We start from the raw sequence: 12992 nt of genomic DNA, 5'->3' as shown, positions 1-12992 counted from the left end.
CCAGGCGCCGCGCGCGCGCGCGCAGCGATGACGCACGTTACCGCCGCTCCGCACCCGCCCCTCTCCGCCGCCTCCCAACCACCGGCCGGGCCTTCCCGCCCTCAGCAGCTATTGGCTAGTCCCGCCGCCGCTCGTGGGCGGGCCGGCCGGATTGGCTCGCGGGGCTACAGGAGGCGGGCGGAGCGGGGGGCTTTCGGGCTGCCCGTTGCCGTAGTGACGGGGGACGCGGCCGGCGGCGGCGCCGGGGCGTCCGGGGGAGCCAGAGCGGCTGCTCGCTGCCGCTGGAGACGCGGCCGCCCCGGGGCGGGCCGGGCTGGGCCGAGCCGCGCCGGGCCTGGGGTGCGGGTGGGGTGCCCCGGCGCCCGTGCCGCGGGGTCGGGAGCCGCTGTGCGGCCTCAAAGCGGCGCCGTGGTGAGGGCGGGTTTCCCCGACACCGCGTTTCCGTTCGCTCTCGGCTGGGGCCTGGAGCTGGGGCTGCCCTAAGCCTGCCTGGAGCAGGGCCGGGGCAGAGAACCTCTGCGAACACTTCTGTCTGGCTTCTCAGTACCAGGCCTGAGCCAAGGCGTCCTACTGCCCTCGCCCTGGCAGTAGCTGCAAATCCATGTTGACATGGGGTCTACCAGAGCTACTAGTCACTGTAAGGCTTGAGCTGTGATGCAGCTAATGCCTGTGGAGCAAAAGAGTCTATAATCTGATCACAGAGAGGAAAGGTTGATTATATTCCATTATATGTGTTTTAACATCATGCATGTAAGAGGTCGGCTAAAATTTATCCTTCCATAACACACATTAGGAAAATTGTTCTTTACAGACAGCACAGAATAGATTTTGTTCTTTCTTCACCTGTCACTTGTCTTTTCTGCATAGGTGAACGGTGGGTATTGATATGGACAGTGTTTCCTCAGGCTCTTCTCTGCAGTTCCTCTCCAAACTACTTCATGATGCTCAAGAAGATGATGATGATGATGATGATGAACATGTGGTGAGTCTGTCATAAGAAATGCTGTTTCTTTTACATGTTGTACCATAGCCTAACCTTGTTAACTGAGGAGAAGCAAATCTCTCTTTTCCCAGAGTGAGTAAAAAGAGAACGAAAACCTTAGAAGGTTTTGGACTGACTGAAACAGCTAGAAGATACTTTTAGGGTAACAAGCTCTTGAGGGAGAGAATAAGGAAGATGCCCCAGGAAAACAAGAAGAGATTGTGACCACAAAATGGGAGGGAGATTTAATTTTTCAGCCTGAAGGAAATGAGAACATGTAGTTGAAAGAGCTTTAGATATTTTAGACTTCCCCCTACTTTTCCCTGAAGTCCGCCAGAGATGAAGGAAATTACAGCTAAATACTTCATATAAAGGGAGAAAAGTTGCTGCTCAATTTCTGAGTAAAGACTAAAATATCCACAGGCGACTGAGTGTACTATTTTTGTGTGTCAGCCGTTGAAGAACTGTAGAGATAATTGATCACTGAAGTACAATAGATATGTTGGTGATTGTAGAATAGGGAGGGGTGAGTAATCATTCTAAGGTGAATGATCTGAATGATTAATGAGAAATATCTTTCAATTCTTCTATATCAATTCCTCTCAGGACTACATGAAAATCATAGCTCTTGGAAAACATACATTGTTCCTGCAATATGCAATTGCTGCTTTTATGTAGGCATGCATGTGTGCTGGGGTGAAATATCCCAGGAGGGCCACAGGTGCCAACAATCGCAATGTAGAAGGCCTCTGTGAAGGCTCAAAACTTTGCCAAGTCTCTCAGGATTTTGAACAAGTCAAAAGTTATGACATGGATAACAAAAATGGCAAATGCCTCAGCATTCCTCCAAATCACTCCTCAACAAAGAGCCAGCTGTCTGACCCAGCAGTTGTGCACTAGTAGTGGCAATGATAGTAATATTTGGGATAAAAGGGGTGCATATCTGTTAAAATTTCCTTTCAGTAGGTGGTAGATGTGGTCCTTCACACTCTACCCTTCAGCTGTTTAATGCCTGCCTTTTAAAACTAGCGTTATTGGTCTCCATCTTTGCAGTAAACAGCCTGATTTTAAAAGAATTTGTTTACATCTTATTAATAAAATGAATGACACTTCAGAGACAGAAATGGAAAATTGCCACAAGGGATGTCAATTAAGTCTGAGTCAATCTGAGTAAACTGAAATCTTTATTTTGATTTAATTTAATGTTCTGTGCATATGAGGCACTTTTATCAAACCAAGGAATCTTCGTATATAGAGAAATGCCTCACGTTGGCCTATTAGCACTAAATTGTTTCATAATTAGAGGAAAATGTTGTTGCCTCATATGATCTCTACTGTCAAAAGGAATCCAAATGCTGTGATGGGGTTTTCATGTAGCACCTTTGGTTTCCTGCAATATTTTCATGGCAGGCAAAGCATGGAAATTTTGCCAAAATACCATGGAAACTAATACTCAAAAAGCACATCTGTCTGTAATACTGTGCTTCTGGGAGTCCTACTTAAACCCCGTGTGTTGAGGACACTTTCTGCTGGGGGAGAGTGAAGAAGAGAGAATGTTCAGTGGTTTGGTCATGAAATTGTGGGATAATATTTTTAGGATTCTAGCAGGGATTTGCTTGACCTCAGATAACATTTTATATTTATTAACATTATTGTTGTTACTGAGCTGGGGTCTATGAAAATTGATTGAATTTCCATTTACCTTTTTTGCAGCCACACTGTTCTGTTAGCACCATGACTCCTGGTAGTATTGGACCAGTAAAGAAAGAGGCTACTGGTAAGGAGGAGTGTTTGTATGTTTTAGCATTCAGTCCCATGTTAGCAGACTATAACAGCTGTAGTAAGTTACTACTGATAGGGTTTGCTTCAATAAGAGAGTGGTCACTGACCTTTGAGATGGAAATAGCACTACATTTTTACAATTGCACTGTAAAATTCTTTGTTTCCTGAAAGCTTAACTGTGAAATATACAAAGAGAAGCAGAAAGGGTAACTCCAGAGCACAGCAGCCTCAAGTGGTGATGATAAACAGAGTACAGAGCACAGCCTGGTCATGGGCTAAGGGGAGTCATAACTGAGCAGCAAAAAGCTCCGTATAAATACGCTCATGGAATTGTTAATGCTCACTTAGAGCAAACAAGGAAGATGGGCTTCTAAGTACTCACCTGAAAGTATCTTCGTGGAGTAAACTTCATGGAACTGAGCCTATGCCTATAAGGAAGAAGAGCTATAACATGTACCGTGAAACGCAGTCATACCATATTCCCCCCAAAAGTTTCACAACTATTTAGACCACACATGGGAGAAAATAGAAGCTTTGTTCAGTGCTGCCCTCAACTGACCAAGAGACATTTTTCAGTTATTCTCCTTCCTGCATGTAGTTCTTTGCCTGGAAACCACGGACAGTTACATGCTTCACCTGACTCCAGGTGTTCTGGCATCGTATAAAAAGGCAGACTTTCAGACAATGAGAACAGATATCTTGAAGGTTCCTAAATTTGTGTCATCACCTTGGATTGTACTCAGGAAAGAAAGGAAGACAAGTTTAGTCTTGGCAAAGTCAATGTAAATTTCTTCCTGGAGCTAATGCTGTCACATTATTGGGCAGCTTAGTTATGAGCCATAAGAAAGGTCAAAAAGGACCAGGATGAGTGTAGCAGGAAAGGAACTGTGGCAAATATAACAAATAGAGTATTTTTGCTTGGGATTCCAACAATAGCCAGAGATTCTACTATAACAACCTTCAAGTTACAGATTTACCACCTTACTAGAAAATATATTTTTTCCATGTAGGACAGGCATAAACCATAGTATTCTGCCCATGAACTTTCATGTGTCTTCAGTACATTATCTGGGCTGTGCTCAATAATTAATGGGAAGAACTGGATTTCTGTGTGAGGAGGTGGTCCTTTTGTAAATTACTCTGCTCACTTAAAAATCTCATGTCAGGGGGCTTGGAGAAGATTAATATTTCATACTTCTACACTTTATCCATTTTGAAGTGCTAGATTTTTTTATGCCTGAAAGGAGGATTTCCTTGACATAGAGTTTGGGTAAAGGAGATTTAAGGGAAAGGAAAACATCCTCCCTCTGCAAATTCTCATTCATAAGATACTGAGGTGAAGGAGACTGTAATCATTAACTAGAATGCTTTTAATACAAAGATTTTTCTAAAGCCTAGAAAAATCTAAGTTTTCAACAAACCTAGAGGAACAGAGACATTCCAAAATATGACAATGTGATTTTTCTCATCACTTACAGGTACTTTTCAAGTGAAATCTGAAAACATGAAAACTATTTGGAGTGCAGAGGAGGTCCCAGAAGGATCTGAATTTGATGATACCTGGGACCCTAGAGAACAGCCAGAGTAAGTGAGCTGAGACACTCTGCATGGGCTTTTGTTGTGGTTTAACCCCAGCTGGCCACTAAGCCCCACACGGCTGCTTGCTTACTCCTTCACAGGGGGATGGGGGAGAGAATCAGAAGGGTAAAAGTGAGAAAACTCGTGGGTTGAGATAAAGACAGTCCAATAAGTAAAGCAAAAGCCACACATGCAAGCAAAGCAAAACAAGGAATTCATTCCCCACTTCCCATTGGCAGGCAGGTGTTGAGCCATCTCCAGGAAATCAGGGCTCCACTACAAGTAATGGTTACTTGGGAAGACAAAACGCCATAACTCTGAATGTCCCCTCCTTCCTCCTTCTTCCCCCAGCTTTATATGCTGAGCATGATGTCATATGGTATGGAATATCCCTTTGGTCAGTTGGAGTCAGCTGTCCCAGCTGTGTCCCCTCCCAACTTCTTGTGCCCCCCCCCAGCCTACTTACTGGTGGGGTGGGGTGAGAAGTGGAAAAGGCCTTGACTCTGTCTAAGCACTGCTCAGCAATAACTAAAACATCCCTGAATTACCAACACTGTTCTCAGCACAAATCCAAAATGTAGCCCTGTACTAGCTACTGTGAAGAAAATTAAGTCTACCCCAGCCAAAACCAGCACAGCTTTACATAGCATTAATGGAAATATGAGTTAAACAGCATCTACTGCATTTGAGTGAAACAGCCATCTGAAAAGCTTGTGTCATGGAACGAGAAAGGAAGGATATTGGTGTTGCATCTAAAGGAACACCAGAGGAGTGATTTTAACCTCTCCCTTGGAAAACTTCTGATCGCATAACAGAAACGTAGAGCTGGTTTTTCCCATCATAAGATTACTTGCAGTGTCAGGTACTTGTATAAAGTGGGATTAGGAAAGGAATTAGGCCAGCAAAATGATTTACTAGCTTTCAAATATGCCATTTGTGTGAAATACCTGTCTTTTCCTGCTGCAACCGAGATGCATGCATTTTTCATACTCATAAATTCATAAAGTACTCCAACTTATATTTGCATTTCAAAGAATTAAGCTCTTTAGAGACAAATAGTGCTACAAGAAGAAAGGCTATATGCAGGCAGTTTTGAACTTTTAGGATTTGTCATGCAATCTTACTTTGTCAAGGGACAGCCTAAAACCAGAGTCTTTTCCCTTGCTTATAGAAAAACAATAACAAAAACGTTCTTGAAATAGATGCAATCAGGCATGTTAGTTGTAGTTTGTAGAAGTCAGAAAGCCTTCAGGATCAATCCACAAAGCAGCCTTTGCATTTCTAATCATTGTGTTCTGATGCCATATCCTGGAGTGCTGGAGCAGATGGACTGAAGCCCATGAAGCTGCACGTTGTATGCTAGTTTGTAGTCCAGAATCCTCATTTTTCTCTGCACGTAAGTCATGCCATGAGGTGTTCAATTTCCTGATCTAAACACAGGACTGAGATTCACCTGAACTTAGAGTCAGCCTTTCTGAATTTGACATTCACGTATAGCCTCACATACAGTTGTACACTTGTTCTTGAAACCATCGTCTGTGAGGTATAGAACATGCTCTCTTTGTATTGTGGGCACAACAGAAGCTTTTCTCATGCCATTTTTTGACCCTTCCCCTCCCTGCTGGGTAAAATGTGGTGCTTCTCTAGCCTCAAGCAATTATGACCTGTGTTGCACAGATGAAAAGAGAGTATAAGTCTTTGTAATAGTTCATCAAATTGAATCAAGGAAAATGGCCCAAAAGGAAAACAGATGGCTAGAGAGGTGCATCCAGAGCTATTAGACAGATTTCTCATTGACTTAGGAATTATTACATATGCATATGAACACTGGAGATGTGAAAAAGACTTTCCATACACTCTTTCCAACAGCTTAGAGAAGTGACTCACTCCACTTATTTTGCTCAATTTAGTAGGAGTAACGTATGTTCTAAATACAAATTTCGTTTGTATTTCCTCACTCATTAAGTATCAAGAGCAAGGGAGTACGTGATTCTACATTTTGTAGATGTGGAGGGGTAGAAAATAAATGTTGGCCAAATGCAAAACAATTACAATCTGACAAAAGACTGTTATGCTCAGGCTGCAAGAATACGTTGAAAGACAGAACAGAACACATGTAATTTCGACAGCATCCTTTTGAAATCTGTTTCCCAAGAGTTTGTGGTGTTTAACTAGTTGATAAGTATCATATTCAGTTAGGATACATTTCCTGATCCTGCAAAGGCTGGTTAGTGGAGGCAGCAAAGTGACTGCCTTGGAAGGTGGAGTGAATGATCTTCACCTGTCTTCTAGCTAACTCAGTCATGGCTCTGAACAGAAACCCAGTGCAGGTGGGTTGAAGCCTTGAAGAGCGACTGAAAAGGAGGAGAGACCATGTGATGAGGATATTTACGGTCCTCTGAGAAATACCATCTCCTTTAGTCTCTTGCCCCTTCTCCAGTATTGTTAGGCAACTATTTCTCTTTCTCAGGTATCAGATTTTATTCAAACAGTGTGTGGGAACAGAGGATGTCTTCTTTGGGATGAGCAGGAAAGACCCCTCCACAGCCTGCTGTGAAGATGTAGTGGTGAGCTGAACCTGTATCTCCCATCCCTTCTTTGTGCCCTTTCTCTGCCTTTTTCAATCTTGCCACCTTCTTGAGGGACAGAATGTAAACACCAAGCTGTATTGCTGCCTTTGGCCTCCTGTAGGATTTTCTTGTAGTTCTTCAAGCATTTGTAGATAATATTTACACTTGCTAACCTGAGGAACTCAGGTATGTCTTCTCAAGGTCCTAGTGTACTCAGGAGAATCTGTGCAAATGCATATGCCACATACAGACTTGGGGAAAATAGAAAGTAGCTCTAAGATGAAGTTTCATCTTGGATACAGTTTTGGAGGGGAGAGGGGCTGGGAAGGAGATAGTTTTCATCTGCCTGCATTTATTACAAGGTATACAAGTTAGCAGAATGCTACAATACTGACAGTCTTTAAAGCTGCAGATATCAGATCCTGTCCCATTATTATATCATCAAAGACTTCCCTGCTTTCTGAACTTCAGGACAGGTAGAACTGCTGTGCAGTTTTTGTATTAGAAAAAAGCTGTTCTTGGAATACACAAAGCCAGAGGGTTTTGATGGATGTAGAATACATGTCAAGTACATTATCAGCTCAGGATTTTGAAGAAAATAGGATATCAATACACATCACTAAGCTATTGAAAGCAATGATTTTCACTATCATATTTTCTCTGATACAGATTACCTATTTGGAATGTTGCTCTTTGACACTAGCATCAAAATATTCATGAAGATGAGATCTTTTATGGCTTGTAGGGCTACATATCTAACCACAGCTTTACCTTTACCCATCATTTCAGATTAAAATCAAGCTACCAGAGACAAGGTACTCAGACATCACATTAGATATCCAGGACAAAGTTCTTGACCTTCGAACTCCCAAAAAGTAAGTGAAACACAATTGATAGAAGTACAGTTAATATCTTGGTTGAAAGGAGGTTTAACCAAGCCTTCAACTGAATGCTGTGTGGAAAGCAAAACTAAAGATGAAGATTGGATTATTAATTGCACATGAAAAATTGATATGGACTAAAACAACCATAGTCCTTCCATAGGTTTAATAGTGTGCTAGCTTTGAATCTGTGATACTGTTCTAGCAAAAATAGCTTTAAGACAGATTTTGGCTACTTAAGCAGCAAGGCTTCAAGGGCCCAAAATGTCCGGCAAAAAACTGCCCACAGTCCTGAAGGACTTCTTGGGAGTTTGCTTTCTAAATACTAATTTGTACAAATATATAACTGAAGATGGCCCAAGATGTGCAGATACATTTTCAGAAGCTGAAAGACAAATTGTGGACATATCCAGGCATGGATGCAGGGATGGAAATGTTACAAGGTTTCCCTAAAGAGATTTCCTTTGAGTTCTTTTTTTAATAAGGCTATTTCAAACCTACAAAGATAATCAACTGACTGATGTACTCTCAGACTTCTCAGTCTTCCTCCATTTTTCCCACAGTGTGCAATTACCCTGCCTGAGATTACCAGATAATTCCCTTGTCTGTTTTGCTTTAAGTCCTTCTTCACAATAGAGTGCTTTCATAAGAAAGCTTAATCCTCTCTGGGCTGACTTGCTGCATTGAATGGGATGTGGGAAGATCCATATATGAATAGCTTTCTGCAAATAAATTCAAGGTGCAGGACATGGATTAAGGCCCAAATAAGTTCTGTCCCTAGTGGACTAACTATAGAAAAGCCACCTTTCTCACAGACAAAACCAGGCTGAGTTGGTTACCCGCTGCTTTGACTCAACCCAAAGATGCAACAGGAGTGGAAGAATATTTGGAAGTGCTAGCTCTGAAACTGGAAGATCAGGAGGAATAATTGTTCAGCTAATGACTTGCAGAACCTATAGGTAGTAAAAGAGGTAGCTTAATGCAATACTGCAGATGTAGGAAAACTTCAGCATCCTTTTTCTTTTGCAATTCTATCTTTTTGGTGACTCAGATCTGCCATTATCTTCTTAGTATCCAGCTGTCTCTAGTCACAAGCCTAGCAAATAAAAAGTTCGCCGTAAATCTAATGGTTGCTTGGGTACAGCCTGAGCCAGTGCTGCTTTCACAAATATAAGTACAAGTCTTCTCCATATGAAAGAAACAAGCAAGGTTTCAAGTTCTACATACTGAAAAACTCTGTACTCTCACAGACGTGTAGGATGCCTCAAAGGAACTGTTTCCAACTCTGTAGTCCTGGGGCTGATTCTAAGCCAAGCTGATTTTAACGACTTCTCCAAATTACAGCAAATGGCTACCTTCAGTAGGTGTGGTGCAAAGGTGTTTTGACTGTACCTCTTTCAGCCATGGCTCCTACAAGACAGCTGAAAAGGTCTGAAAAAGAATCAGCATGACTTAAATGCCAATTTAAAGTAACCCCCATCTATGCTACCGTGTTGTCTTGTTAGGCTTTATAGTGTTTGGCTGGGCAGATCTGTTGATTCTAAAGTGCCCTTGATTCTGTTTGCACTGTGAATAGAGTGGAGGTCCAAGACTGGCCCATCATTTATATTGTTAATATATAAGCCTGGGATGAGAGGGGAAAGAGTCTGGGTTTTGCATGAGCAAATAAGTTTGAACTGTTGTCAGTGAGAAGAGTTGAATGGGTCCAGACTTGAGACATCCTCGTGAGGAGATAAACTGGAAGGCTTGTCAGCCATTCCAGGAAAAGCTGTATGTCTAACATAGCAAGGGACTGTGGAATAGTTCCCGAGTCCAAGATCCAGCCTTTTTTTGTGTATTATGTGCCTGAGCCACAGGTAGGGGATCACTGAATTAATCTTCAATGTAGGTTAAAATGCCAGCAACTTTATAACTGTAAGTCCATTCTCATACCTGAACTGTGCTTTGCAGTGTAGACATACCCTTTGTGAAACTGTACTGGCCAGAATCTGTAATCAGGCTGTACCACTTCTTTGGTTTTACTAGAGAAGACAGACTCCTGAAGACACTTTCAGGCTTTAGGCATTATTCAGATTTTTACCACCAGGAGAGCATTTTAAATGCAGCTCCTCCTCCCTCTTCATTTAAAATGCAGCACTGTGCAAAAGCAAGAACAGTGGAGAGAGCTCACAATCCATCATTGGAAACCGTTGTCATAGCCACAGCCGAAAGAAAGGAATAGTGTTGGAAATATTTCAGGGCCTGTATAGCAGTGCACTTGGTATTGTAGGAACCCCACAACCTGTCATGAGAACAAGATATACTGAAAGAACATGCCTTGGTATACTGACTGGCAAATTGCAAGAGTAACTTGCAATGCCATCTCAATTGCTCACCCAGTCTGAGACATTGAAATTCACTGTATCCTCTTTTACAGGAAGCTGCTGCTGCACCTCCCCTACCATGTAGACAGCAAGAACGGTAAAGCTCGTTTCCTCTCTGAAGAGGAGACCTTGGAAGTTACCTTGAGAGTATCAAGGAAGTTTGATTTCATAAATTTTGTCTGATGGATAGAGAAATAGAGAAACTTTGCAAAAAGTAATCTCTTAGTTTGAAGTCTTCTCAAAACCTAACTGGTCATGAAATAGTAGATTGTTTCCCTGGAACAGCCCAAGGGGAATATCCTTGGAGAAATTGAATGAGTCAGGAGGAACATAGCACCCATAGGTTCTTAAAGCTGAGGCTGTCCAGTTCTTGCACTGCTCTGGTTAACGTTCTGCTTCCTTCAGTCTGATACAGGCTCTGTGAATCAGAAAATAGGAGATTACAGTTCTGTAAGCCAGAGAAAGTCTTTTTGTGGTTATGGCTCATAGGTAGCACAATGAGGCTCTGGTTAATGAGTCTGGTGCTTACTTACTGTTGCAAGACTTGCAAGTGGTAATATTCTTGCTTGGCCTCCATTGCTGTGACTGGGACCAGTTCAGAATCTCCTCTTAGCTACTTCTTGATGAGATCAAAGCTCTTCAGGGATCCATATCCACATCTGAGGCTCCTTTACACTGGCAGAACAAGGTAACCAACTATAGTTGGATTGTTGAACAATTTTTGACAATGTGTTGGTTCAGTGTCATCTATTCACCTGCTGTCCCTCCAGCTTTTTCTGATCTTTTTTGATTAATAAAATAATGCGTTCTAATGAACAGTTCCAGTTACCTTTCATTCTACCTTCTCTATATTATGTCCCAAGAGACTTCCTAAAAGTGAGATAAGAGGAACTTTGCATAACAAAGCACCACTTAAAGGGCTGAAATGGGCACAAGCTTTTCTTTGGCCTTCAGGTCCCATCTAGAGCTACAGAGATGGGTAACCAAGATGTTTCTCTTACTAGGTGCTGGACTAAGATACTCATTTAATGTTGTTAATCATGCAGGAAACAAAGGTATTTGCTCAATAATCAAAGTGGAGAGGACAAGCAGGGCCTTGCATGTTGATGGACTTTAGGTACACTTAACCAAAAGCTTGTAAGGACTTTAAAAACAAAATGGCTTGGTTCCTCCATTCATCTGGCGTAGAAGTAGAGGAAAATAATTGACCAGCTAGGTTGCAGACAGTACCCAAGTAGCTAAATTTGTGGCAGGCTGTAATAAGGATCTTCCATGATGGATTGAAGACACTGACGGTGAGTTTCTAGGTATATTTTTTTGTTTTGTCAGGAATTTTCAGAATTCACAGTATGTTTGTAATATACTGCATTGTAACTCTAGGGCAAATTAGGCTGGTGTCTGGACATTTCAACCACTTCCCGTAGAAGTGGACCCATTGCTTGGGTCAGAGTAATACTACCCAACCTCTGATTTAGTGTTAATGTACTGGAAAGCAGATACCTCAGTTATGATTCACCACAAGCTATTGAATATGCTGATAACACTAAGGGGCTACTCCAATTTGTATTTGCTTAAGTTTCCATAAATTGCATTTGAGTGTCTCTTACTCCTACTCTACAAAGCTGTGGTGGAGGGGAACAATGCAGATGTATGAAAAGGCTGAGATCACTCCTCCTGACTCAGTTTATACTGCCTGTGGTTGCCAAGAAGTTACAGTAAGGCTGTTTCCTGGAAAAAGATTGTCTTTGTGGTCCCTAGACAATATGCTGCTTCATTTTTGCATTTCTTACACAGATTACAAGAAAAGTGGAAGATTGACCTGTATTTATACACATGAAGGTAACATTTGCCAAAATTCATTCAGTAAATCCATGGCAAAGAAGAGTATAACTCTGCTCTTCTGAGCCCCATTCCAGTGCTCTATCCACAATGTAATGTTGCCTTTACAGTTGGAAGTAGTAATTTACTAAGCCTTAAATCATCAAGTTCAGCTTAATTTAGCGTCAATGCTTGATACTGAAAACGACAATAAGTTCGGCTCATTGTGCCTCTCTCCAGTGTTTTAGTTTCCTATGGAAATGAGCATATGCCACACTGGTACCCATGTCCTATTTTCTCCCCAAATATTTTTTAACCTGGGTGGCGTTTTATCTGCATTCAAGAGACAAAAATCTGAGGTAATTATGTTTTATAAGGAAGTTGGCTGTGGAACAGAAAAGGGAAATACAAATTAGCACTGCCTAAGGGGGAAGTTCTAGTGTGACTTCTTGTACCTGCTGGCCAGTCACTTTGTACACCCATAGTCCAGGCTACGGTAGGTCATCCACACCACTCTGAGGGGAAGCTGGCAAGTTGATGACATAGCAGGGTAGGGAAGGTATTGCAGGGAAAAGGATATATGCAGGCAGGGGGAAGCTGAAATCACAGTGTTAGAGTATATGAACACAGAGGACAAACTCATAAGAAGCCAGGCTTCGTATTTTCCACTGCTCAAAATGACAAGCTCTACTGCTGTTTTCAACAGAGTAGAAACATTGGTCCAGTGGTGGGCAATTTGCTGTTCTGATTGCATCTATTGCCTGAATACACCATCACCACCTGGAGATCCTCTCACATTCTTACTTTCTTCCTATCAAGGAGACACAGGCTGCCCTAGGCAAAAAGGTTGGTTTGGGGTTTTTTTTCCATAGATCACCCCAAGAGGAAACTGGTCAAAAGGACATGCAGGCTGCCAAGCTTCCCAGAAATCTGGGGGCTACTGCCAGCTACAAGAGAGTTAACTTTTTTGCAGGGGCTTGAAGGCAGCTTTGCTTTGCTGAACTAGCACTGGCAGAAA

General features: G+C 42.2%; 1 protein-coding gene across 4 annotated transcripts in view; it reads left to right on the top strand.

Annotated features, from left to right (window-relative positions):
- The first annotated feature begins 218 nt into the window (after positions 1-218).
- Positions 219-12992, top strand: part of DNAAF6 (dynein axonemal assembly factor 6) — a 33198-nt gene continuing 20424 nt past the window's right edge. Inside the window, exons 1-7 of one of the 4 annotated variants that reach the window (XM_029996787.2) lie at positions 219-411; positions 868-982; positions 2696-2759; positions 4243-4348; positions 6813-6909; positions 7702-7787; positions 10210-10972. In XM_029996787.2, coding sequence (XP_029852647.1) covers positions 887-982; positions 2696-2759; positions 4243-4348; positions 6813-6909; positions 7702-7787; positions 10210-10339 — 579 coding nt within the window. In that variant the 5' untranslated portion in view covers positions 219-411; positions 868-886 and the 3' untranslated portion in view covers positions 10340-10972. Of the gene's footprint in view, positions 711-867; positions 983-2695; positions 2760-4242; positions 4349-6812; positions 6910-7701; positions 7788-10209; positions 10973-12992 lie in introns of those variants that run through there. The other 3 variants (XM_029996789.2, XM_029996788.2, XM_041119190.1) reach the window with 3 other exon arrangements.

The sequence above is a fragment of the Aquila chrysaetos genome, chromosome 21 (assembly GCF_900496995.4).
Source record: "Aquila chrysaetos chrysaetos chromosome 21, bAquChr1.4, whole genome shotgun sequence".
Classification (NCBI taxonomy): Eukaryota; Metazoa; Chordata; class Aves; order Accipitriformes; family Accipitridae; genus Aquila; species Aquila chrysaetos.
This window is presented reverse-complemented; position numbering and strand designations above follow the sequence as displayed.